We start from the raw sequence: 25068 nt of genomic DNA, 5'->3' as shown, positions 1-25068 counted from the left end.
TTATTTGAAAGGAATCCAGTTCATGAGCTACAGGAAAGCCACAGCACTACGAGCAAGGAACGACCAGAAGCTCTGATCCAGGATAGTACTTGTGGCTCAAGCTACCTTCGACTTACCTTCTGACCATCTGGCTGCAGCCAGAATCAAGTCTGCTGTTCCCTTGAGAAAGACTGGCTCAGACTTCTCTGAGCAAGTTGCACAGTAAGGTTGGTAACCCCCACTCTACAAGATTAGTCTGGTTTTAGGCCTAACTGAGGCCATGGCACAACCAGATCTAGGTATTTGCTGGTGTATAGCACATGTAAGGTTCAGTTGAGGATCTTTTACAGGGAGCTTAGGTTTGAATTTACTGTTACCTTGCCAATAGTTAAGGTAGATTTTATAAATGCAAATCTGCAAAGGAGGAGCCTTTAATCAGTAATTCCCTTGTAGATGCTACTTGTAACTCTTGAGATCTTTCACAGTCCCCTACTGACCATATTCTTGGCATTGCTCTGCCTTTGGAAGCTCTTGGCACTATAGGCTATGTCTTCAGAGTTCCTAAATTTAAACCAGAGCTCCTGAACTTAAACCAAGGCTTATGTGATTCTCATCAGGCTCTTCCATATTCCAGTTTTATTGTCATATCATTTCAAAGTGTATTACTGAAACTAAAAGATCTCAGTAACTAGTTCTGCCAAACAAACAAAAAAAACCAGCTGGCCTACATAATTATTGTAAAGTCAGATATAGATTGGAGCACAGCAAATGGCAGTTGCAGCAGTTAACCTTTGTATAGTGCTCTCTAGAATGAACTCTGCACTTTGCTACTGTCAAGTCTGTTTGGCTCCATTTTTTCCTTCCTGGCATGGAGCCTATTTCCAGTCTAGTTTTCCTTCTGAAGTATTTTATTAAAAGGATTTTCAAAAAGACAACTGATGAAAGACTCTAAGAAAGCAGTTGAGCTAAGGGAGTGGTGTCTGTTTTTATTTCTTCTAATAAATTGGTTAGTTTAGGGAAAAAAAATTATCTCTTACCTTGCTAAGAGTTTCACATGTTACTTCTTAGGTGCAGTTTGCCAAGTGAGTGTGGCTGGACGCCCTGCACATGGAGATGGTTTCTTTTGTTGCTGAAACCCAAGGTCTGCAGTTTTGAAGACAAAAGTGTAGATTTTTTAATGTCAACATTTCAGTGTCTTCTGAAATTAGATGATGATATATTAGTTCACTACATGTAACTGTTTACATTTAAAACAAATGTTAAAATAAATTAATGTTTTTTAATCAATACAGTACAGTTTCTAGGACAAATACCAGTGGTCAGAACACTGAAATAGAAAAGTGCAGTGCAGGAATACCAGGTTTCATAAGCAAGATCTGAAGTATTTTTTGTTGTTGTCTGTGTAACAAACTTTTTTGGGGCTTTAGATTGTGACCTCTAGTGCTGCTCAAGGTTTCTAGAACAAATATGAAATATTTAACTTGCCTAGTTAAGTCTGTAGCTTTAATCACATAGCATTCAGAATTGCTAGAGAAAATGTATCTGCTGCAGTATTTTATGCAAAAGACTCCATATTTGTCACATTTTTTAACATATATTATGGAAATACAAATTATTTCCTGGAAGGATATCACATGGGGTAAATCTGCTACTGTTTCTCCAGACCGTGTGGAGGAAACAGGTCACTCTTAAGGTGTGGGATGCTGTGAACATTCTTTTACAGACAAGAACAGATCCCCAGCAACAGTTTTATTGAACAGGGGTTGAATTGAAGAGGTTGAAGGAGCTGATCCTGCCCCTCCACTCGGCCCTAGTGAGGCAGACCGGGAGACAGTTCTGAGCTCCTCAGCACAAGAGACACAAGTAGCCCCTGGAGAGGGTCCACCAGAGATTGCAAACATGATGAGGGGTCTGGAGCATTTCTCTTACGAGGAGAGATTGCAGGATCTGGGCCTGTTTGGCCTGGAGAGGACGGAGGGGATTCCATCAATAAATACCTCAAAGGTGGGTGCCAAGAGAACGGTACCAGACTCTTTTCAGTGGTGCCAGCAACAGGACGAGCTGCAATGGCCATAAACTAAAACACTGTAAGTTCCACCTCAAGATGAGGAAGAACTGTACACTGAGGGTGGCAGAGCACGGGAACCGGCTGCCCAGGGAGGGCGTGGAGTCTTGCTCCCCAGAGACATCAAAAATCCACCTGGATTTTTGGACACGCTCCTGTGTCCCTGCCTTGGCAGGGGGGTTGGACTGGGTGATCTCCAGAGGTCCCTTCCAAACCCGACCGAGCCTGTGATCGTGTGAATGGTGGGAACACGGGAAGGCGGCTCAGCCTCCCCTCAGCCCTCCCCGGCGGCACGAGGGAAATGGCGGCCGGGGCCGGGGCAGCCTCTGGGGCAGCCCCTGTGGCAGCGGCTGGGCCCTCTCAACCCCGCGGGCGGTACCGACCCGTCCCGCCCCTCCCGCGGGCGGGCCCGGCCGGGGGGCGGGAGGCGGGACGTGGCCGCCCCTCGCTCCTCTCTCCGCCCCGCGCTCGGCCCGGGTGAGCCGCGCCGCCGCAGCCCTCGCGGAGCCCAGCCCCAGGTGCAGCCACCGCCGCCCGAGCGTCGCAGCCGCCGCGGCCCTCCCGCCTCGCCCCCATGGAGGATTACCACAAGCCCGACCAGCAGACGCTGCAGGCGCTGAAGGACACGGCCAACCGGCTCCGCATCAGCTCCATCAAGGCCACGACCGCGGCCGGCTCCGGGTGAGCGAGGGAAGGAGGGCGGCGGGCGGGCAGAGCCGCGCAGCGGAGCCGCGCTCCCGCATCCCGGGGCTGCATCCGGGCTGGGGATGGGGCTGGGAGGGGCCCCCCGGGCGCGCGCCGGTGTCCCGAGGGCAGCGGCCCCGCTCCCGCCGTGCGGGGATGCTGCGGGCCCGGCGGGGCAGGGGTGGCCCGGCCGAAGCCCCGCACCCCGCGCGCCCGTGGACGCGGAGGTGGCACATCTGGAAATGGCGGCCGGGGCCGGGGGCTGCGCGGGCTGAGCCCGCCCGGGCCGCGCCGGTGCCCGCGGGTGTTGTGACTGCGAGAGAGGCCGGGAATGCTAAGTTGATGCAGGACTGGAAACCAAAGAATTTGTGCCCGAGGCGCAAGCGGCTTCTTTTTCATTGCGTGCCCGTCAGTTGGAACTAATTCTGCACAGAATTTCAAGTGAGCCCAAGTGGGATTATCTGTGCCGTGCCCGCGGTCTCCAATGGGCAGCTTATTCAGGCCTCTGGACAGGATTTAGTGTGGACTCTGATGTGTGCAGATTCCAGGGTTATCCTTCCTTTGATCGTGCTTTACCTATGGAAAAAAATCTCTGCAAACAATCCTCTTTTACTCATGTAAAATTAAAGCCGTTTTTTCTGCTTGAATAATATATTTCATTGCCTCCATATAAAGTGCTGGCCTTTTTTTTTTAATATATCCCATCTTGTTGCAATTTCCTCCTTTGGACCTCTTTGAAACAGTGTTTAAAAAAAGAATTTAAAAGTCTGCAGGAATCTCTTGGATGCTGAGGTTCATGCGGAGAAGGGTGGTATGTAAAACATTATAAAGCTTCTTTGAATTGCCTTACAGTCTCCACTCTGTGCCTGGCATGAGCTGCCTCACATGGCTCTGGAAACGGAGAAACTGAACTTTACTCGTTCCGTTTGCGGACAGCGAATGGAAATGCTGCTCTGGTTCTTCCTGGGAAATGGGGTGTTGGTTCGCGGGAAACCTCTCGGCCTCCATGGGAGTGGGTTTGTTGGGTCCAGTCTGGAGGGAGAAGTGCGGGATACCCAACAACTGCTCTTTTACTTCTTGATTTGTTTCAAAGCTACAGTGTACAGGCATTATTACACAAGCCTGTGTGAAATTGTAGGTAAGAAAAATTGTGCTAAATCTGCTTACTAGAGCTTGGGCTTCAGTACTGAGCTTCTAGTATGTATTTTAAGCAGGCCCGGGGATGTGTGGTATTACTTGTCTTATCGACAGAGTTATTTCTCTGCTTTGTCTGAGATGCTGTTGAAGGATAAGGTTCATTCTACAGTCCCTGCTTCTCTTCTGTGGTCCATGGAATTCAGCAGTAAAACCATTCCCACCATACTGATGAAGAGACAGTATTTTCTCTCAAGCTTTTTATTCCCGGTTCATGTGTGCTACAATACCGAGTCCTTCTTGCACAAAGGCATTTCATTAATCCCTCTGGTTTATTCTGCCACTAGAGTTGTGTAGTCTGAAATTATTACACAACCTGATAACGAACAGATTATGAAAGATGGGCTCTGGAGGGAAGATTCTGTTGGCAAGTCATGTATTTTCTTAATAAGATTTGATTGCCAGGATGATGGTGTAGTAACATGCCTAAAAGACAGTCAGTCTGTTGAAGAGTTAGACAAAGCGCACGTACTTCTGAAACATCTTTACATTAAATTGCTGGTGTGCACCAAGCATATGGAAAGATGTTTGACTGCAAGTTAAATAGAAGCTTACAGTTAATTAAAAAAATAGATTGTCATGGTTGTTTTGACTTTGGTAAGGAAATTTGTGTTTGTTGAAGGTGTAGTTTGTAAAAGCTGAAGGAAATACTTGCAATAAAAGCACTTCAGACAAAACAGGACCTGCCTACTACTTTCAAGGAAGTAATTTCTGTAAAATGTGGCGTGTATTGCAACACAAGTGGTGCTGTGGTAGATCTGACACACCAGTTCTCGCAGCCTTTACTTGTTCTGCCTTTTGTTAAAGAAAGAACAGCCTTTGCCTGGACAAGAGCAAAGTTGGTCTGATCCTGAAGTTGCTCAAACACATCACTTTGAGTGCTTCTCCAGGTGTGGTGGAAAAATTCAGTGAACTGGAAAAGTTTGTGTTTAAAATGGCTTACATGGGCAAAAAATTTGATTGAGTTGTAAGGATTGACCATACTTGCTTTGGGGCGTGGAAGAAGGTGGGAGGTTTTTTTAGATAAGTAGTGCAGACATTTCTGTCAAAACGTGTAGAGTCTCTTCTGTAGCTGATGACAAATTTTTACAGTTTTGAAACAGTGCCTTGGCTTCCTGGAGGTGAATGGTTACATTCTTAAAAGTGGAAGTTGCAAGAGTTTCTTTAGAGGCAGTTAAGTTTCATAAGGTGTGGTGTAATCACTTGTTGCAGATTAGTTTTTCTTCGATTTTTTGGCTTTTCTCTTGGACTCGGTGTTCCATTTTAACTTTCCACCACTGTCCTTTTTAGTTGAAATGTGGACATTTGTAGATGGAGATAAGTGATGCAGAATAATAAAAAAAACCTACAAAACTACTTTTTTGAGGTAATCATTTTACTCTTGGTTTGTGTGGATCCAGGATTTCAGTGTCCTGATGGACTTCAGTTTGGTTTCCTTCTAAAGGGCTGCATTTCAAAGTTAAGGCTTCAGTAGAACCCATCAGAGAAGAGCAGAAATGGGACCAGCACCATGAGGTTCTGGGTTGTTCATCCATCAGGATGGAGTTGATTTTTAGAAGATTTCTGACATCTGATAAGCAGTTAAATTTTTGGTTGTATCTGATAGTAGGAATTCATGTAATTACCTGTAGCTTTAACAAGATATTTTTTTTTTCCCCAATCTTCAGGTAATTTATTAAATTTTTCTACTTTTTATTTCCACACGCTACCGTTTTAGGTGGTTTAAAACTTTTTTTACCAAGACCAGGAGTTCATAGAAGTATGGTTAAGTATAAAGTTAATAAAATTAAAGGAATGAAAGCTTTAAACAAGCATGTAAGGCTTCTTGATTAACTCAAATACATAAATATGTACTAATATGTTTGAACAATGGTTTAAAGCTAATTCTTTTGGTTCCCTGTGTGAGTACTTACTAAGGGATGGTCACTAACCGTAATTTGTATTTTGCTAGTGTTTTGCATGTTTTTATTCTCTTATTGCAGCACTGTTGGGGAATGTTGGGAGGGAAGGTGTATTACTATCAAAAGAATATTCTGATTAAAGTTCTAGTGAAAGTGTTGTCTAATCCTAACATGCATGGTAATGTACATGTGGGACATGAAATGTGGCACTTTCATAGTAAGTTCATCCTGTTTTATAAGTTGGGTCAAATATTTTAAGAACATTGTGTTCAAGATGAAAAACGTTGGTAGAAGAGAAAGTGAGATAAAACTGCATTTTCAGCCTTCTTACTGTTCATCATCCACTTTCCTGTACTTCAGTAGCAGCGACTGATGTCCAAAACAATCCTATTTACACCAGTAAAATATGAAAAATGCTACTTCCCACATTTAATAAAGATCTTTAAAGAGCCTCCATGTTCCTTTTAAGCTTTACTGCAAGTGAAAAGCCAAGGCTGGTGCACTCAAGTGGTCAAGTGGTGCCATCCCTTCCAGGTGCATAACAACAGTGATCAAGTTTAAATTATAGTAATGTAGATAAATAAAAGTAATTATGTGCCCTTCTCTTGCACTTCAAATGAAATATATAACTCATTATTTGCCACTTGAAATAACCCTTTCAGGGAGTTCTGTATTTGCTTGTTGGTACTTTATGGACAGTTGGCTCTGAAATGGGCCTGTGTGTTTCTAAGGCAAGTTGAAGTTAATTCATGCTGCTGTTGAGGAATGTTCCAAATGTTATCCCAGGCAGTTCAGTAGGAGAGACTGTCCCACATCACAGATACTTATAAACGTTTGATGAACCAACTGGTACCATATTTCAAAGTGATAGAGACATAAGTGTAGAAAATGTTGGTTCTTCTCTTAGCCAGAGATTAAGCAAGGTAGTATTTTACAATGTGTTTACTGGAGACAGTAAATTTCTGTATCCAGTTTCAGCAGAAGATGAAATACAAGAGTTGCATTATTTAATGCCCTCTTTAGAAATCAGAATTTTAATTCTGTCAGCTCAAACATGATAAAATGAAATGGTTCCAACGTTATATGATGATAAATGTTCCAGAACTTGCTGCAAAAGTTAATGTGATGCCTGTGCATCAGGGCCTGAACAAGTCCTGGTGCCATACTTCTAATTCCTTTACTCAGTGAGTGGCTCAAGTTGTGGAAAGCTGCCCTTGTTTCCTCTGCATCCATGTGAACTTCTCCTGGATAAATCCATGGAGTCTGCTTTCAGGCCCAGGCTTGTACAGGTTCCTGTGCTTCCCAGTCACCCCTCAGGGTGGTGGTCCTTGGCATGGAGAAGAACAGAGAGCTCTGAAAGATTTGTCCTTGAGCTGTCAGCAGGGTCTAGATTGAACATCCACTTCAACTAGATAAGAGACTCCCCTTGTCTCAAAGTACAACTGATTTGCATTGGGGGAATGGCAGATGGGATGGGTTTTCAAACACTTCAGATCATATATTTGAATTCTGAGGAGCTGGGGACTGGTAAAGCGATATTTTTAAGATATGGGCCTGAGCAGACAGTAACAAGAAGTGGTAATCTTGAGTCTTCTTGATTTGTAGCCACCCTACATCATGTTGCAGTGCAGCAGAGATTATGTCTGTGCTGTTTTTCCATACCATGAGGTACAAAGTGCAAGACCCCAGAAACGCCAGCAACGACCGGTTTGTTCTTTCAAAGGTAAATAATAACTGTTTTGTGATCCTGTCACTCTGCTAGGAAAGAGCTGCCTGTTTGTAGATAAAGTTGACTGGTCATCCTTGACTTGTGCTTGCTTACACTTGCATCTGCACAGAAATCTACTGGAAATATTTGAGAGCTTGGAACTGGTTTGCTTCAGAAAGACAAATAAAAGTTGGTTGAATTAAGATGTAGCATAACTTGAAGATGGTTTAAAAGTGTCTGTACAAAGTTTCTTGATAAGTCTTCACTGTTGTTCTAATGCTAGGTAATAAATGTTATTATATTGTCCATAAAATCTATGAGGATACATTAAGGTCTGTTTTATTTTGGCATCATAACCAATTTTCTAACAAGGCAGCGCTGTCCTTGTTAACTGCAGCCCTGCTGTTCTGCCTGCAGCCACGTCCCAGTGGGCACTAATTCCTGCCAGCTTCTCAGGGAGCATTACATGAAACAGGGCAGTTAGTGAGTAGTTTCCAGTCCTACTGTGCCAGGATGATAATGTAAGTCAGTGCTACTTCTGAAGCCACTGTGGGTCAGAAAACTGTATACCTCAAATCTGGGCTTGCTGTTAATGTTTATATTCCCTTTTACTGTATACCCTTAGAAATTTTGATCATATGACATTGAGGCAGGTGAGGGGCCTTCAGAAAAGCTAATAATGTAAAACATGGCACATGAAGTGCTCCACTGAGGCAGGTTTCATCTTAGAGACAGAATTTTTCATGTGGTGGCTCAGAGTAGTGCTGTGTGGCCCATCATGTATGTCCTGGCACTGGAAATAACAACTGTTGCCACTTCTGATGCCCATTCTGAAATAAAGAATTGGGTGAGAAGCAAGCAGCTGCTGCTGACGGGGTAAAAGCACTGAGAGTTGCTTCTTCATGTTTGCTTTACCTCTCTAATTAATCAGGGTCTCTGCCCAGAGTTGCTAAATGGCTTCAAACCTCTGCATGCTCTTCTGACTCCTGATGGCTCCAGGGTGGAAGATGACTGCTGCTTTAGAGCTATCCTATTGGACCTGGCCACAAGGGTCTGAGGGTACAAAGCTTAAAACTTTGCCTGTTGTCACTCCCTGCATCTGACCTGAGCACACTGGAGAAGTTCTAGGGCGATACACTCGCTCACTGATCTGGGATGCTCTAAGCAGGGGTGTGGGAAACTTGGAAACAAGTATTAGTGTGTATGTTGTACTGTAAAAGTGTTTTATAATTCAGTGTTTTCTTAGTGGACACAAGAACCTGATTCCAAGGTTTGTCAGCTTTGTAGAGTTTTGTATTGATCCTAGGAAATTGTGAAACTTGTGCTTGGTTTAAAATTCCTGTTTCTCCCTAGGGTCACGCAGCACCAATTTTATATTCTGTTTGGGCAGAGGCTGGATTTCTACAAGAAGCAGAATTACTGAACTTGAGGAAAATTGATTCTGTCCTAGAAGGACACCCAGTTCCAGTGAGTGCTTGTAACCTTTAATATAAAATTATGTTTCCTGTGAAACAATAAGAGCATGTATTTTATGGCAGTTGCCAGTTGTATAGTACAGGAAAGATAAAGACTTTTAAGGAGGAGGATATTTATGGCTTCGCAACTGAATTGGTGTCTGTGTTTGAGTGAACATGTAAAAATGACCTTTATGTTGTAGTAAAGTTCCCCCACAGTCCTGCATGCCAATATTTTCCATTTTAAAAAGGCTTATGTAAAGTTCCATCCAGGCTTTACTTGTCCTTTAAGCAGCTTTGAGATATTTCAAGAGTTTACATCCAGTTTTGTAACCTTGTTGGTCTTTCCATTCTCAGCCAGTTGTTTCTTTTGAAGAAAGTTGATCCTTTTTTACACAAAATCATCAGTTCTTAACTGCTGCCATTGAAGCACAGCTGAGAAATTTGTAGGCCATAGTTACCATTCTCTCTGGGAGAGCCTGGTTAGTTTGTGACACCGACCATCAAGGTACACACATTGCAGGGAGAGAAGGGTTTCTGGGCAAGATTTAGAGAGACTTCTGTGTTGTTATGGCTGAGAAAGATCCATTTTGATGGATGTTGAACCACCTTGTAGCACTGGAATTTAGTTCCTCTGTTTCTTAACTGTAAAATAATTGTTCTCTTCTTATCCTCAGAGACAAGCATTCACTGATGTGGCTACTGGATCCCTGGGGCAGGGTCTTGGTGCTGCATGTGGAATGGCATACACTGGCAAGTTCTTTGACAGAGCCAGGTAATTCCATCTTCATATTTTAGGATTATAGGCATAGAATGGGAAACTTTGTGAAAATAAATTATATTCTTCATCAGGAAAAAACAAAACTCCTTCTATTCTTCATTCTCAAATTTGATTTCAAACTCAGGTTTTCAGTGATAGATTAGTAGCCTGATAATTCCAAAGCTGTTGCCAGTGAAACTGCAAGGGTTTAAAGGTTACCAAGAATTAGTGTGTTCCTGCTGTAACCTGACAGCATTGCAAGGTAATGTTCCTGAGCAGAGAAGACAGTAAGTTGTTGGAACAGCCTCTGACTCCCAGAGAGTAATTGATAGCCATGTTGAGACTGGATGTGTCCCCTTAGAAGGAAGACACGAGCCAGAAATGTGTCTGTTCCAAGACAGATGACAAATAATGGATAACGTTAGATAAGGAACTGTTATGGTCAATAATAACATCATTGGATCATAAAGTAGGGCTCCAAAATGTTATCAGGAAGGCACTCAACTCCAGAGAGACAAAAATGCCTGCTTCTGCCATTTGTTTTGTGCACAAGAAAAGAAGATGTCTAAAGGCAATCTGTGCAAGGAGGAAAATAGCCTGATGTAGTTGATATATTTTATGTGACAGTTCTAGTACATTCGAGCATAGGCTGCCCAGTTAATGTGTCCTCCACTTCACTAGCTTGAAATCATTTCTGTGAAAGATGACTTGCTGATTTTAATTGAGTTTAACAGATGCTACGTGTGGAAAAAATTTAAGCAGTGCTTACATGACAAAAGGAAAAGGTGGTCTTGTGTGCAGCTCTGGGGAGCAGCTTCAGTGAGAAGAGTTCAGATTTAGCTGAAGGCAGGTGGGATTCAGAGCAAAATTCTGCTACAGCTTAATGTCTAGTGAAAAAAAAATTTTTTTCAAAAGCCATCCTGATTATTTTGTTTTAAAGTTACATCTTTGAAGGCTAATTTACTATTCTGTTTTAATTTTAGTGGGTAATAAACATTTACAAAGCTTTGTCATCCAGAAAAAGAGAGTGGTAATAGAAGAAAAATGCAGAGGATGAATTCTGTAGGGATGAGGCAGTGCTCCTGCTAACTGAGATTTACCTGAATAAAAGTCTTAGCATTAGAGAAATAGTCCATGAAATCATATCATGTTGGTTATCTTTCTCCTGAATTCTGAATTTGGTTATGCAGCGTGCTTTAAACCATAGCTGAACTCATGCACAGCTCAGAGTTGCCTGAACTTCAGGTGCTGGTTGTCCTTCCAGAGAGTCTGTGGTAGGAAGGAGGAAGCAGCCAGTTCCTGCATTGTTCAGATCCTGCTGAGTCACAGTGACAGTGTTCAATGGGCCTGTTCAGTCAAGCCTTGCAATGGGAGGCTTAAGACTTGATTTTTTTTTTTTTTGAGACAAAGGTTTGGAAGGCTGTGCAGTATTTCTCATCTTATTTTTCTAATGTGTAACAGCTCAAAAGTATTTTAATTTGATTTGTCTAAGATTATGTAATGTTCTCTGAGGTGAATGCATTGAGCAATGGGAGTTGAGTTTGGGATAGAAAAAACCAGTGAATTCTCACTCTGAATTGTTTAGAGGGGTTTTGCTTTTATGATTTAATAGTGCTTACACATCAAACCTAATTTATTTTCCTTTTTTTTTTTAATTTCTTCTAGCTACCGAGTGTATTGTCTGCTTGGAGATGGAGAGTTATCTGAGGGCTCTGTTTGGGAGGCAATGGCCTTTGCTGGCTTTTACAAGCTGGATAATCTCGTTGCCATATTTGATGTTAACCGTCTTGGACAAAGTGACCCCGCTCCTCTGCAGCACCACGTGGAAATCTACCAGAAACGCTGCGAGGCCTTCGGGTATGTGAGGGGAAGGAGCTCAGGATGATCTCTCCTTCCAAACTGTGTGTTTTATTTGCTTCTCCGAATTGTTCAAGTGAGCTTTCGGCTCCAAAGGCTGCCATCGCCAAGGAAGATGGTCTTTCATAATCCTTGATATTGGTCAACTTTATGGGTACAGCAGGAATACTAAAAGTGGCAGAATTTGTTGTTTAGAGGAAAAATAAGAGGACTGCTTACTCAGATGCATTTGTTAGAGGATCTTAAAACTGTTTTTATCATATTAAATACAGATTTTATGACCATGTGACCACATGTGCTGTCATAGCAAGTAGATAAAAAAAAAAAACCAGCATGGAAACCATGAGAATTCTTTGACCATTGGCTTTTGTTTAGTTTCATATTTCTATGTAGATGCAAAACCCATTATAAAAAATTGTCATATACACTAGCAGCCATGCAAATTATGATGGAGCATGTATTTTTTTAATCAACTTCCACTGTCAGTTTTTATCTTATTTCTAGATGTTTGATTTGCTCTTGTGATTAAAAATGGCCATTATATCTGAAGAAATGTAGGATAACTCAGTTATCTGTGGGCTGTGAATTTTGCTCCTAGCTGTTGATGCCTCTGTGACTCATTTTGCATTATAAAAAAGCAACTGTGCTATTTTGTATGATATCAAATAAATGCTAGTTTGTGTTTCTGGCACACTTTGGGTCCCTTAAAAAGACACAGCATTGGAATGGCATTAGTATTCGTTATTGTTATTGCTGACTCCCAGAGAGTGTCACATGCTAAAACCCTTTAGAAACAGTTGATCTGTTTGTGTTCTTAGCTGGCACGCAATCATCGTGGATGGACACAGCGTGGAGGAGCTTTGCAAAGCCTTTGGCCAGGCCAAACACCAGCCAACAGCCATCATTGCAAAGACTTACAAAGGCAAAGGCATATCAGGTAATAAAACATCTCTTGCTGTGCATGCTCATGTGTATGATATGCAATAAAGGTGCCATTATTAAAAAATAAACAAGTTTAACGTTTCATACATTGGAAATACATTGTATCCTGTCAGCTTTTTGACTTGATCATCCTTCCACACAATCTGAAAACTCAGAATTTCACCCTATTGTCTCCTTCCTTTGTTGCCTTTTCTTAAGGAGGACAATCAGCCTGAGGCTTCGTTGGGAGCAGGCAAAGATGTGACTCAGTTCTACTTGTTACCCAGCCAGGTGCACTTCCACTTGGACTGGGCTGGTACAGATCCCTGGTGGCAGAGCAGGATTTCCTCTGCTGGCAGCTGTTCTTGAGTTGTTACTCTTCGAAAAGTCTTTCCTAGTCTGGAAGGTGGCTGGGGACAGAGGAAACTTTGCACCACAGGACTTGCTCTTCGAAGTTGTCCTGGCAAATGAGGGCCACTTTCTTGGTGTGCCCTTAATCCCTGGGCTCACAGAGACTACTCTGAGAAGGGAGTAACTTTGTCACAGAAGGTCCCTGTTCCCTGTTTTGCAGGTGACTGGGTCTGCTGTTCCACAGGCAGTATTTTCCAATGCATGGAAAGCCAGGAGGGGTGCTGCAGCTACAGCTTTGACAAAGCTGCATGAGACAGGGTACATCAGCTACCACATCATACTGCAGCTTAATTCTTATATGTTGTGCATTTCATTGAGATACAGGTTACAGTAGTCTGTAGAAATTATTTCACAGGTTAGCAGCTGTTAGAGTTTTTTCACAGTGTGTCTGAGATCCCTGTGGAATTTTTAGGTGGTGTGAGGCTCATGTAAATACCGTAGTCCAGGGGACAGGTGCGTACCCGCACATCTGACCCAGAGCATGCAGAAAGTCTTTCAAACTCTCTGCACTTCTCAACACCATTATTGCTGAGAAAATTACCATGGTTCTTGCAAGTGAGATGTGTCCCAGCTAACAGAGCAGTGTGTCCATGGAGTGGAGTAAATGTACGTTCAGTTGCCAGGGGTTGCCATGATTCTCTTCAGCTCCAGCTTTCAGCAGCACTCTGAGAGTTTGCCTTTCTGACCAGATAAATATTAATAACAGGAGTGAATATCTTCATTCCTTTTCTTTGAGTAAGCAAGCAAAGTTCATTACTCACGGTGACTTACTCAGGGAAAGCAGCCTATCGGCCAGAGAGGTAATTTGGCTGTTAGTGCCAGGTGCACAGATAAGATTCATCAGAAGCTGTTAAAATAAAGCTGTAAAATGTCAGGTCTTGTTTGAATTAGACAGCTTGGTTAACTGTTGTTTCAAACTTAACTGAGTTTGTTTAATCAGGCCTAACTGTTGAAATTTCATATGAAATATTCACAGTGATTTACTGTTTGCTTCCTGCCACACTTACAGACCACGTCTGTTAGGTGCTAATTTAAAAACAGTATCAAGTAGAAGACACTGGGATTTTGTCACAAGTTTGGAGTAAATTATTCCTCTTATATGTTTAAACACGTCTGTCTTAAGGCAATTGATTACTATTGTAATTGTTTAAGGAATTTCTTCCTTGGAAGACAATACTAGACTGTCATACTCCACTGCACTTACCTGGGTAAAAATCTGCAGCTAAAAAACCTAGATTGTTTTTATACTTTTCTTACTTGTAATGTGATTTTAAATACACAGGTGTTGAAGATAAGGAAAGCTGGCATGGAAAGCCCCTTCCAAAAAATATGGCTGAGCAAGTCATTCAGGAAATAGATGACAGAATCCAAAATAAGAAAAAGCTTTCTCCGGCCCTCCCAGAAGAAGATGCACCTATAGTAAATATTAGAAACATTAAGATGCCATCTCCACCAACTTACAAAGTGGGAGAAAAGGTATTCCCTTCTTTTTCACTGTCAGATATTTCAGAGTCTGAGACCGTTTAAATGTATGGCAGGAGGTTTTTGTGTTATCCCTTTCCAAAATTCCAACTACCTACCTGAGCAGGCACACACCCACTTCTGTGGCGTGACACTATCAACTCACTGGGTATTAAAAGGGTATATTAAAATAGGAAGACTCAAATCACTCTTCTTCATTTTGTGATTATTATCAGTTATCTCAACTACTTTATGTGCATTTAAAATTAAAGAAACTCCACAAAGTTTAGTGAATTTCCATGATTGGAAAGTAAGGTTTTAAAAATTTCCTAGCTGGATTGGTAGGGAGTTGCCGATTCATATTAGGACACGGTGTGTCCTAATGCTGCACTGTGCTTTTCTTTTGTCTTTTTTTATTTACTCTTCTGTGTGTCACCGTCCTCGTATGTACTTTTGATACTGCTATCCTTGAAAATGCCTGTGGTTGTGTTTTGCTTTTGATTGTGTGTTCGTACGCTTACGGCAAAACGAAATGGGAAGGAAAAAAAGAAGCCCGTAGAAACAGACACTTCCAACAACCCTGCTGTGTTCTCCTTTCCCAGTGGGCGACACGCAAAGCTTACGGGGTTGCACTTGCAAAACTGGGCCATGCCAATGATCGAGTGATTGCTCTGGATGGGGACACAAAGAACTCCACCTTCTCGGAGCTCTTCAAGAAGGAACATCCCAATCGCTACATCGAGTGCTACATTGCTGAGCAGAACATGGTGAGTGCCCTCCTGCCTTTGCCAAAGACTCGGGTTGCCATGCAGTGAGTCCCCATGGAGCAGGGTTCTAATACTTGTTTTTCAAATAAATGTATGAGGTAATTGTAGCAATAAACAATTTAGGAATCTTGTTCTAATTTCCATTTTGCCAAAGAAGACCCCTTTTATTAAATACCAGTCTAAATAATGTAGGTAAATCCATTCCCTCTCAGTAACGATAATTTTTGCCTGCTGGAGATAGCAAAACCATGTCCTTTGGACTGAAAGTGTAAGCTTTTGATCCAGTAAAAGAAAGAGGGGGATAATTCTCAAAGTTCAGTGAAAGGCTGTTTAGAACAGATAGAGAAAAGAGGCTGCCAGTAAGAGTCAACAGCAACTAACAGTTGGAGCAAGGAGCAGAGGAGATACAGGAGGATAGATAGTGGGGGAACAAGTTGCTTCCTCTCCATGTTGGAAAAGCCAACAGTTAGGAGCAGGACTGGACATGGATTTTTAATCTGATAAATTTTTACGGCAAAAAGTCCCACAGACAAGTCTCAGAAACAAGTGATGAATGAGAAACTCACTGCTGTTGTCCAATCTCCCTGCTGCAGGTGAGCATTGCGGTGGGCTGTGCCACTCGGGACAGGACCGTTGCCTTTGCCAGCACCTTTGCCACCTTCTTCACGCGGGCGTTCGACCAGATCCGCATGGCCGCCATCTCCGAGAGCAACATCAACCTCTGCGGCTCCCACTGCGGCGTCTCCATCGGTAAGGGCACCTGGCCCTGGGTGCCAGCAGCTCCCTTCCAGTTCAGAGTCGTGCTCTGTGGGGACAGTCAGTGCAGTAGCTGGGGTGACACTGAGAGGAGAAAGTCGTATTTGCAAATTCACTTTTGTGAGACGCAAAGAAAGAGGAAGATTTCAAGCCCTCACCTGCTTTTTTTTTATCTTTGGCTTTATAAAAATAGGATTTTCCCTGCAAGCTTTTCTACTGCGGCAGTAAAGACTGATATAGAGGGATTGGACTGAAACTGAGGAGTTTAGATTCCAGTTCATCTTTGCAGTCCTGTGCTTGTTTTGATTCCCAGTCCTTAAGTGAGAAACTAATGATACTATTCTTGCCCAGATTCTCTTGTCCATCAATCTCAAAAACCCTTCAAAGATCACCAGTTTGAAATAGTAACAGTTTCAACTTATCTCAGTATTTTTTATTCCTGGAACTGTTCGTGTGTTGATTAAAAAAACCCAAGACCTGTATGATGAAACAGGAACTGTGAAGCTGTTATGTAATTCAGGTAATTGAATCAGAGAGAGGTTTGGGTTGGAAAGGAACTTAAATGTCACCTTGTTCTAACTCCTCTGCCATGGGCAGGGACACCTTCCCCTAGAGCAGGTTGCTCAAAGTCAGGCAGGATTTGCCCTTGGTGAAGCTGTGGTGGTTGTCTTGAACCACCTCCTGTGCCCCGTGTGCCTCAGCACAGCTTCTAGGAGGGGCTGTTCCACAATATTCCCTGAGACAGGGTGGTAGTTGGTAGTTCCCAGGGTCCTCTCTTTTCCCTGTTTTAAAACTGGGTGCAGTGTTTCCCTTCCTCCAGTCACCAGGGACTTCACCTGACTGCCATGACTTTCCAAATATCGCGGAGAGTGTCTTGGCAGCTACATCAGCCAGTTCCCTTGGGACTCTGGGATGCATCTCCTCAGCTCCCACAGATTTAAGTCCTTGACTTAAGGTAGACAGCACAGCAACAACCCAAACATCAGTGTGTTATCAACAGTACTCTTATCCCAAATCCAAAACACAGCACTGTACCAGCTGCTAAGAAAAAAATTAACTCTATCCCAGCTGACCCTAGGACATGTGTTACACTGGAGGGACTTTGCTCCCCCAGTCCCTGTCCTGCAATCCATCCACTCAGGTGTGGGAAGATGGATTGCCACTGGAAACCAAAGCAGTGCAGCCTGAGAGCAATAGGCTGAAGGCCCTTGCCAACAGAATCTTCCCTGGTCTTGGCTTCCCATCTTAAGTCTTTGGAACATGTCAGATCATATTGGGGCTTGACTTTGGTTTAAGGGAGGAAGGGAGTTTTATTTTTTTTTAACTGCAATGCAAAGACATCACCCATGAAAACAGGAACAGACTTGCATACGAAGAAGGAAAATGCAAGTAGACATTCATGCTTGAAAAAGTAGTGGGTATTTACAGGGAAAATGAAAGGGAGGTAGAGCTGACAGGGGTAGTAAATGAAGGCTCTCTGCATTCATCAGTTGTGTGGTTGATTTAATAGTCTTGGCTGGCAGTATGGTTTGGTGAAGACTTGAGGGGTTTTATGTTTAAAACAAAGTAGTTAATTTGACCTGTAATATTGGTAAAGATAAAAAGATGCCTCATAAATGTGTGTATGGTCATCCAGAGCCTCAGACTTGCTATAAATATGTATACTTGATATAAACTATTCTGCTGTGTAAAATGTGCTGTAATAGTGAAGACTGTATGTAGAGTGTATCAGATTATGGCTCTTGTATGTCATTAAGGGGGGGATTCTTTTACAAGCCTCTTTTCTTGTTAAAATCAGTCCTCCCACCTCATCATAGTCTAGTTCAGTCCAATTTAAGACTTTCAGCAACCAGCAAAATGTGTTGGTGCAAGAGCCAATTAGCTTTGGTCTTTGCTCATTTGAGAAGATGAAACTCCTTTGAGCTACCCAAATTGTCCCCTAGAACTACACTTCCAGGTTTCAGTTTTCAGCACTTGGAGTGTTCTGCTGGGAGCTGTGATTGTCAAGTGCATACTTGGATTTATAAAGTTATTGGAATTACAAATCTCATTCAGGCTTCAACTTCCATTTTCAAAAAAGAATTTCAACTCAAAGTTTTGCAACTTATATAAAGAAAGTTCCTCAGACAAACCAGTGAGCAGTTAAAAAATTCAATTTTAAATGGAAGGGTATGAATTAAGTGTATGTCCTGTTAGAACTTCGGGCCTGCATGGAATTCAAAATCTGCATGGAATTCAGAATCCGATCTGGATCTGTGGTGAAGATTGAAGTTTTATGTATGCAGTTCTAGGTAGAGCTGGGCTTCTGCTGCACTGAAATTTGGACCCATTAAATTTATGAAAAGTAACTATCACAATGACCTTCTGAACTTGTTCTAAGTTCACTCCTAGGCCAATAGTTGCTGATGGACTGAAACATTAAATAAATTTTAAGGTCGTAAGAGAGCAATGAAAAAATACTTATTTTCCAAACTGAATATACAGGGAAAGAAATCATAGTGTACACCTGTCAAAAATAGAAATATCAGTTGTTTAAGTAGTTTTATATCCTGGACATTTGATACTGTTTATATTAACCACTCACTTTTTTAATTAAGCTATAAATAGAGGTTTTGAGAGTTATTCTCTCTTTTTTCATCTGTGGTACTCTAAAACCATGTAAATTGGTATTTTCATAAAGACTTGGGGTCAAACAGCTGAGTACTGCTCTGTAAATCTCTGGTATGAGCTGTGAGTGCTGCTGGTATTGGCACCACTGTAGCAAAAGCAGGACAAGCATGAGTAACTCTCTACCTTGGATAAGATTTGGATTCAGGTACCTGGTAATTTTATTCTTCATAATTTCACTTTTCTTTGATGTCTGCATTGTGTGGGTGCATTTTAGGAAAGGAAAATACCCACTGAGATCCCACTCATTCACTCAAGAGTGCCCACAGATTTTAAAGTTGATGTTGAGAGGTTTTTCTCATGTCATGACTGAAAGCAGAGAAGCTCTCTCTCCCTGGTTGGTGCTTCCTTTACTAGGAATGTGCAGTGGCAGAGTTCAGTGCTTGATTTCTTTAACATGTTTAAAGTTCTCCAGAGTTTTGTGCTGCCCTTAGGAAAATCCTCTCCTCCTTTCTCACGAACTCGTCCTTCTTGACTAACAGGTAGCGGGTGCATGTGGGAAGGCTCCTGGCCCTGCTGCAGGCTGGGACATGACTGCATTCCGACTCTTTGCATGGCTGCTTTGGAGCAGTGCCATTCCCAAAGCTCTGTTACATAAGGTCACTGGGGGCGGGGGGGTGTTGTGGTGGGTGTTTCTTTAACCATGGAAAGCCGTGTCCTGGCTAAGGATTTCCTCTCCATGGACCTGCAGGTTATGCCATGAGGCGCTTGAGTTGTTAAATAAACAGCATGGATGCCCTGCTGCTCCTTAAAACCCCTTTCTGTGGTACTGGAAAATGCATACATACCCTTCATTTAATCTTGAAATGAGCCTAAGAATTTGACAGTAGTTGCACCAATTGCACTCTCCATTTCTGATGAAACACATGCCCTTCTCCTTTCACGTTTCCAGCAGTTTAAATCTGGAGGAACACTTATTGACAAGTATCAATTTTGCTTATGTAGCCTCAGGACATGTAAACCTGAAGATGCTCAGATAACTTTTGACCCTCTTTCTGTATCTGTACCCTTCCAATTTGGTTGTATTCCTTTTGTGTTGTTTTATTGTTACACTTTATTTCCTATTTTTATTTTTAATCCCAGCTCTCTTTCTTTTTAGTCTCTTTCTATCCTTATTTACTGTTTAGATGGTTCCAAGTTTAAGGAGAAGATGATTCTTTTCTCAAGCAGGTAGACTTGCATGTCGTGTGTGTGCCTGATTTTATTCTTTTCTCTTTTTTGCCTGGTTTACGTTGACCCTCACTGCTGTGATTGCCAGGAATGTGCACTTGCCCTTTTGTAAGCCTGGTTTAATTCTTTCAGGTGAGGATGGGCCATCCCAGATGGGACTGGAGGACCTGTGCATGTTCCGGGCTGTTCCCAACTCCACTGTGTTTTATCCCAGTGATGCTGTAGCCACTGAAAGAGCAGTGGAAATAGCTGCCAACACCAAGGTTTGCATCGCAGTATTTCTGAGCCAGAGAATAATTCTGTCTTTTGTACTACTCTTGTTGCTTCTGGCACATTTCTTGTACGTCTCTACCCACATGAATTCTTTCCAAGGCTCCAGTGTGGCAGTGGGGTGTTTTCTTTGCAAGGAAAGGTTGCAGACATTCTGTCCAGGCTAGTGCAGAATGAACAGTCTGGAATGCTCTGGGCCAGATTTGGGGAGATGTAAATGATCACATGGTAATTGCAGTTTGAATCTGTTTTGGCTCAGAATAAAGTTAAGTGTAACTCTCTTAGCCCTATCTCTGGGCTCAAAATTGAAGCTGGATGTGGAAAGATACTTCCCATATGGCTGTGAGAGAGTTTCTGATCTCTCAGACCTTCAGCTACTTGGACATAGTGATGGTCAAATGCCATCACTCGTGGCATTAGGTTGGACCATCTCCTTGATATAAGAGTTCTTCTTGAGAAAGGAGCAAATAATTTGAAAATTTTCGGTCTTGCTACCGCAGCCTTTCAGTGAAGGAGTGTAGAAATTTGTGTGTAACAAATGTAATGAGCAGTTTGTGACAAAAGGATGGAGGGCAGGGAAAGGAGTGTGAGGGGGAGATTAAAGGACAAGTTTGTTCTTCTGGAAGGGCGTTTGAACATCTACTGATGGAAAGCATTTTTCCTTGTTTTCAGCCCAGCCTTTCTTCTTTTGCTTTAAAATTGATAAGAGTAAAATTTGCACATGTATGGCAAGGTTCTGAGGTTCTAATTAACTTGAGTAGGATTCTCCATTTCCACAAGAGAACAGAAGAGTAATAAAGGTCTTGGAGTCAGAAAGGAAATTGTACATTTTCAGTGTGCTCTAAGAGGAGGTGAAGTGTTTTGTAATGTTTGAAGCAACCAACTACTGAGTAAGGACTGATGGGAATTGGTGGGGCAGGGGGGAGTTATTAACTCAGTGGAACCAGAGGTAACAGAAGGGTGAACACCATGCAAATAGAAAGTTCCTTTGCTGTATTTTTTTCATAGGTTTTACCAACTAGAATGTCAACACCTTTCTGTTTTTGTAACTTCTCTCCTGTTTACTTGGGAAACAGGGCGTTTGTTTCATCAGAACCAGTCGTCCTGAAAATCCTGTCATTTACAACAACAATGAGGACTTCCATATTGGACAGGCAAAGGTAAATATTGCACAGATAAACAGAATCAAAAACTATTCACTGTTCCTCTTTTAAAAGACCTTTTCCCTCTACAGCACTGCAATGCCAGAGATTTGATCTTTTTAATAAAATCTCTAGAAATATAAAAAAATCAGTAAAACTTATTGTTAAATATACATGGACACATTTTCTTGCAGGTGATTTTGAAGAGCAAGGATGACCAAGTGACTGTGATTGGAGCAGGAGTCACTCTGCATGAGGCTCTGGCTGCAGCAGAGCAGCTGAGGAAAGGTGGGGCTTTTTTCCTTTTTTATCATTTAACACAGCAAAAAAGAAAAATCAATACCAGTCAGCCTAACTGCTCACCCTTTGTACTGGTAAACATTAATTAAACTGTTCTGGGCAGGTAGTCAGTCACCTGTTAGCTGATACTACATGGGACATACCTGCCAGTCTTGCCTAAAACAGAGTGGGGTTTAGTTGGCTTAGCAGCATTAATAGCCATGAAAATTGCCAAACTGACCAGATCAAGGTCTCCTTAGAACTGCTAATCTGTGTGATAGTGCCCTGGGCAGAGGCTTGGAGACACTGTGTGAGAAGCAGGAGTGGCACAATGGGCTGCAAACAGGCTGGGCCAGGGACCAAACCACAGCCTGTCCCCGTGTGCCAGGATAGGGCCCTGAGTGAATGGACCAGCTCTGTGATAGCCTGGGAGGAGGCACAATTCCATGATAGTGCTCGAGTGCACTGACATCTCACAGCCATGATAATCCTTCAGTGAAATAAGAAGAGAAAGAACCCGTCAAAGCCCCATCTGTGAGTCAGGGGCCTGCGCCCAGGAAGAGATTACGGAGGGCAGGAGATAATACAGTTAATGCTGCCTGTGGCTTATGGGGAGCTTTGTGTGCAGTATCTGGGTGGACTGATGCTTTGTCATGACCTTGAGTCACCAGGCTTAGGACATTTTAAAAGTTGCATTTTCAGAACCATTATTACTTTTCTGCATTTTACCGTGCTTTGCAATGCTCTGCTGATCTTGAAGTGTGAGTAACCACCTCTGGAGAGAGAATCCCTCAGTGCACAGGCAGTGTCTAATACCCAAAATGCATTGGCCAATAAAGGGCCTTCAGTCACAAAACTGTGACAATAGGGCCTCTTCATGTGTAGGAGCTGACCCAGTGTTTAGTTAGCCAAGCCCAGACAAAACCTCAGCAATTGCTATTCTTTATAAACAATTGCCATTTGTGTGCAGCTTTAACGAGCCATCTGGGCCTGCCTTATGAGGACAGGACAGATCCTGGGTTTGGTGCCAACCTTAAGGGTGCCCCGGGCAGGGCTGGGGCAGTTCAGACAGACATACCTGGGAGGTGGCAGCCTGCAGTGAAGAAAAAACTCCAAATGCCTACAGACCAAAGAATTAGGAGGAAATTGTGCCTGGCTTGACAGTAAGGTTAAAGGTAAAATAAAGGTCTAGGAAAAAAATTGTGATTGATTGACAATCTGAATAAGAAGGATTTTCTGGCGAGTGGATTCTGCTCTTACCTGGGGAAGGCCAGTTAGATGTCTTGCTGATGGGCACTCCTAGTGACCTTGAGTCACTTATCCAAGGCTTTTCTGTCTTGTCTGTGAATGAATGGATATTACTCTGGATATTACTGTTTCTCAAGGTGCATGGAGAAAGAATGCATATAATAATGTTCTGTGGTAGACAAGCCATAGGTTCAGATACCTGGGAGTTACTGTAGGCAGTTTTCATAATGGTCTAGAATGTCACAGTGATTGCCTGTGCCACTGGCATTGTCCTGCACGCTCCACATTCATGTTGCAAATCATTTCCTTCTGTTTTCTGCAGAGAAAATCTTCATCCGTGTGATTGATCCCTTCACTATAAAGCCCCTGGATAAGAAGACAATACTTGAAAGTGCAAGAGCGACCAAGGGCAGAATCATCACTGTTGAGGACCACTACCATGAAGGTGAGCAGGGTCCAGGGGGTCACAGCCCTCAGGGGGACTGGAAGCTCCCGTCTTCTGACCCAGCAGAGGAGTAGGGCACCTGATGCTCTTGTTCCATTAAGGCAAAAGAGAGATTTTAGCCTTTTTTGTTGCTGTTAGGATTATAAAGTGACACTGAGGGTTGAAAGTTTCCTCAGATGCAATGGGTTAATCAGGGCTGCCTTTCTGATTACCTCGGCCTTGTGTGCCCTTCTGTGCTTGGTCCAAGTGCAGTCTGGATTCATTTGTGCCCGGTGAAATTGTAAATTCCTGCTGCGCTGCAGGGGCTCTGCACAGGAGTGTTCTCTGAATGGCTGTACAGCAGCTGCTCTGCAGGAGTGAAATTGCAGGAGAGACCATTGCTGTGCAGTCTTCTTAAGTATTCCATGTGTCCAAAAGCCTGGCTCCAGGTTGCCTGAAATCAGATGGTTTTGGCAGTTTGTGCAGTCCCTCTGGGGTAAATTCCTCCCTCTTTCTTCTCTGCTGTTGTAGATATCTACTAACAGAAATCAGTAGATATAATTATGATAATATTGCTCACCCTACTTTAAGGAGAGCATCACTCTTGCCAGGTACCTGAAGTGAGCTGGATCTACCATAAGTGCTGGATACACCATACTTTTGTTGCAGACTCTGGATGGTGATAGGTCACTGGACCTCATAATTTTCAAGCTTAGTGTTCAACTCTGGACAAGTATTATACAGCAGATTTGCAAGATGGCAAAATCATGACACTGTGAGGTGCTGAACAGGCTATTTAAGCTGGCACAGTGCTCTCTGGGGCAGGCAGGGCAGGGCAGGTGTACGAGCATCAGAACCCTGAGTGTGTTGCAGGCACCATCAGGCTGATCCTTCTTACCAGCTGATCTTTCCAGCTGCCCAGCAGAGGTGCCCCTGGCTGCAGGCTCAGTTCCCACCATGCCCAAGCTGTGGGAAGCCCTCTGATTCCAGATACACCCTGACTGAAGGGCAGCACCAGGGTCTCTCTCCTACCAGTCCCAGAGCAGATGCTTTGGACACAAGTCCCATGTTTTCTTCCTCCCTAGTACTCTTGCTTCCAGTGTCTCTCCTGCCTGCACGCAGTTCCCGTTGCATCCTTTATCCCTGTGAGTGATAGTGACTCAGTGTGAGCTGAGCTCTGAGCAAAGGTTGTGAGCATGTTACATAACCAGAGAGGTGCCCAGCAGCACGTACAGCACTGGGAGGAGATGGAGCTCTGAAATGCTGCTGAGATGGGTTGGAATTTCAGCACGTTAAGTACAATGGTAAATACTCTTCAGTCTAAATGTATTTTTAAACCCATCCCTCGGCTGCTGCCGAGGTGCTGAGAGCTTGTTGACAGTCCTGTGCCCTTGAGAGGCAGGTGTTTCTGGCTGCTGATTGGGAAGCACTTCAGAAATGTCAGGCTGCCTGTCCTCGGAATGCCTTTGATACAGGGAAAGGTGTTCATTTCACACGTGGCCAACTGGGACACAAGTGATTGGTGTTTTCATAAGCCTGGGGACCGAGGCTGTGCCTTGCAGGGCCCTTTGGTGAGGCACACACAGAGTTTCCTGTGTGTTCCCTGCTCGGACGCTCCGGTCCAGGCTGTGTGTGCCTCTCTCCGCAGGTGGCATCGGCGAGGCCGTGTGTGCTGCGGTGGTGGGCGAGCCCGGCGTCACCGTGAGCCGCCTGGCCGTGTCCCAGGTGCCCCGCAGCGGGAAGCCAGCGGAGCTGCTGAGGATGTTTGGCATCGACAAGGATGCCATCATGCAGGCGGTGAGGGCGGCCGTGTCCAAGTCTAGGAACGCCGAGTAGTTCGAAGCATCTCTTGCTGTGTAACGGAAGAGCTTGTTCGGAGGTGCTGTCAGCTCAAGGCAGGCAAAGGTGCTTTATGTAGAGAGTTCTAATAAAAATACCAGCTTAAAAAAC

The 25068-nt window shown here is 43.4% G+C and overlaps 1 protein-coding gene and 1 long non-coding RNA gene across 2 annotated transcripts in view; one reads left to right on the top strand and one right to left on the bottom strand.

Annotated features, from left to right (window-relative positions):
- Positions 1 to 15826, bottom strand: part of LOC114058692 — a 46272-nt gene extending 30446 nt beyond the window's left edge. The window contains exons 1-2 of the long non-coding RNA XR_003571521.1: positions 15729 to 15826; positions 1017 to 1177 (exon numbers count right to left, since the gene is read on the bottom strand). This is a non-coding gene — a long non-coding RNA (uncharacterized LOC114058692). The remainder of the gene's footprint in view (positions 1 to 1016; positions 1178 to 15728) is intronic.
- Positions 2514 to 25068, top strand: TKT (transketolase). The gene is made up of 14 exons (XM_027886241.1): positions 2514 to 2725; positions 7429 to 7546; positions 8885 to 8998; positions 9663 to 9760; positions 11411 to 11602; positions 12421 to 12539; positions 14217 to 14410; positions 14998 to 15162; positions 15756 to 15912; positions 19888 to 20018; positions 21102 to 21185; positions 21362 to 21455; positions 23017 to 23139; positions 24767 to 25068. Exons 1-14 carry the CDS (start codon positions 2619 to 2621, stop codon positions 24952 to 24954), a joined length of 1884 nt encoding a protein of 627 aa, XP_027742042.1. The 5' UTR covers positions 2514 to 2618; the 3' UTR covers positions 24955 to 25068.

Source organism: Empidonax traillii, unplaced genomic scaffold (assembly GCF_003031625.1).
Source record: "Empidonax traillii isolate 1590-97213 ecotype Southwest subspecies unplaced genomic scaffold, ASM303162v1 scaffold182:size1009393, whole genome shotgun sequence".
NCBI classification, from domain to species: Eukaryota; Metazoa; Chordata; class Aves; order Passeriformes; family Tyrannidae; genus Empidonax; species Empidonax traillii.
The sequence above is the reverse complement of the archived record's forward strand: the minus strand, read 5'-3'. Positions and strand labels throughout refer to the sequence as shown.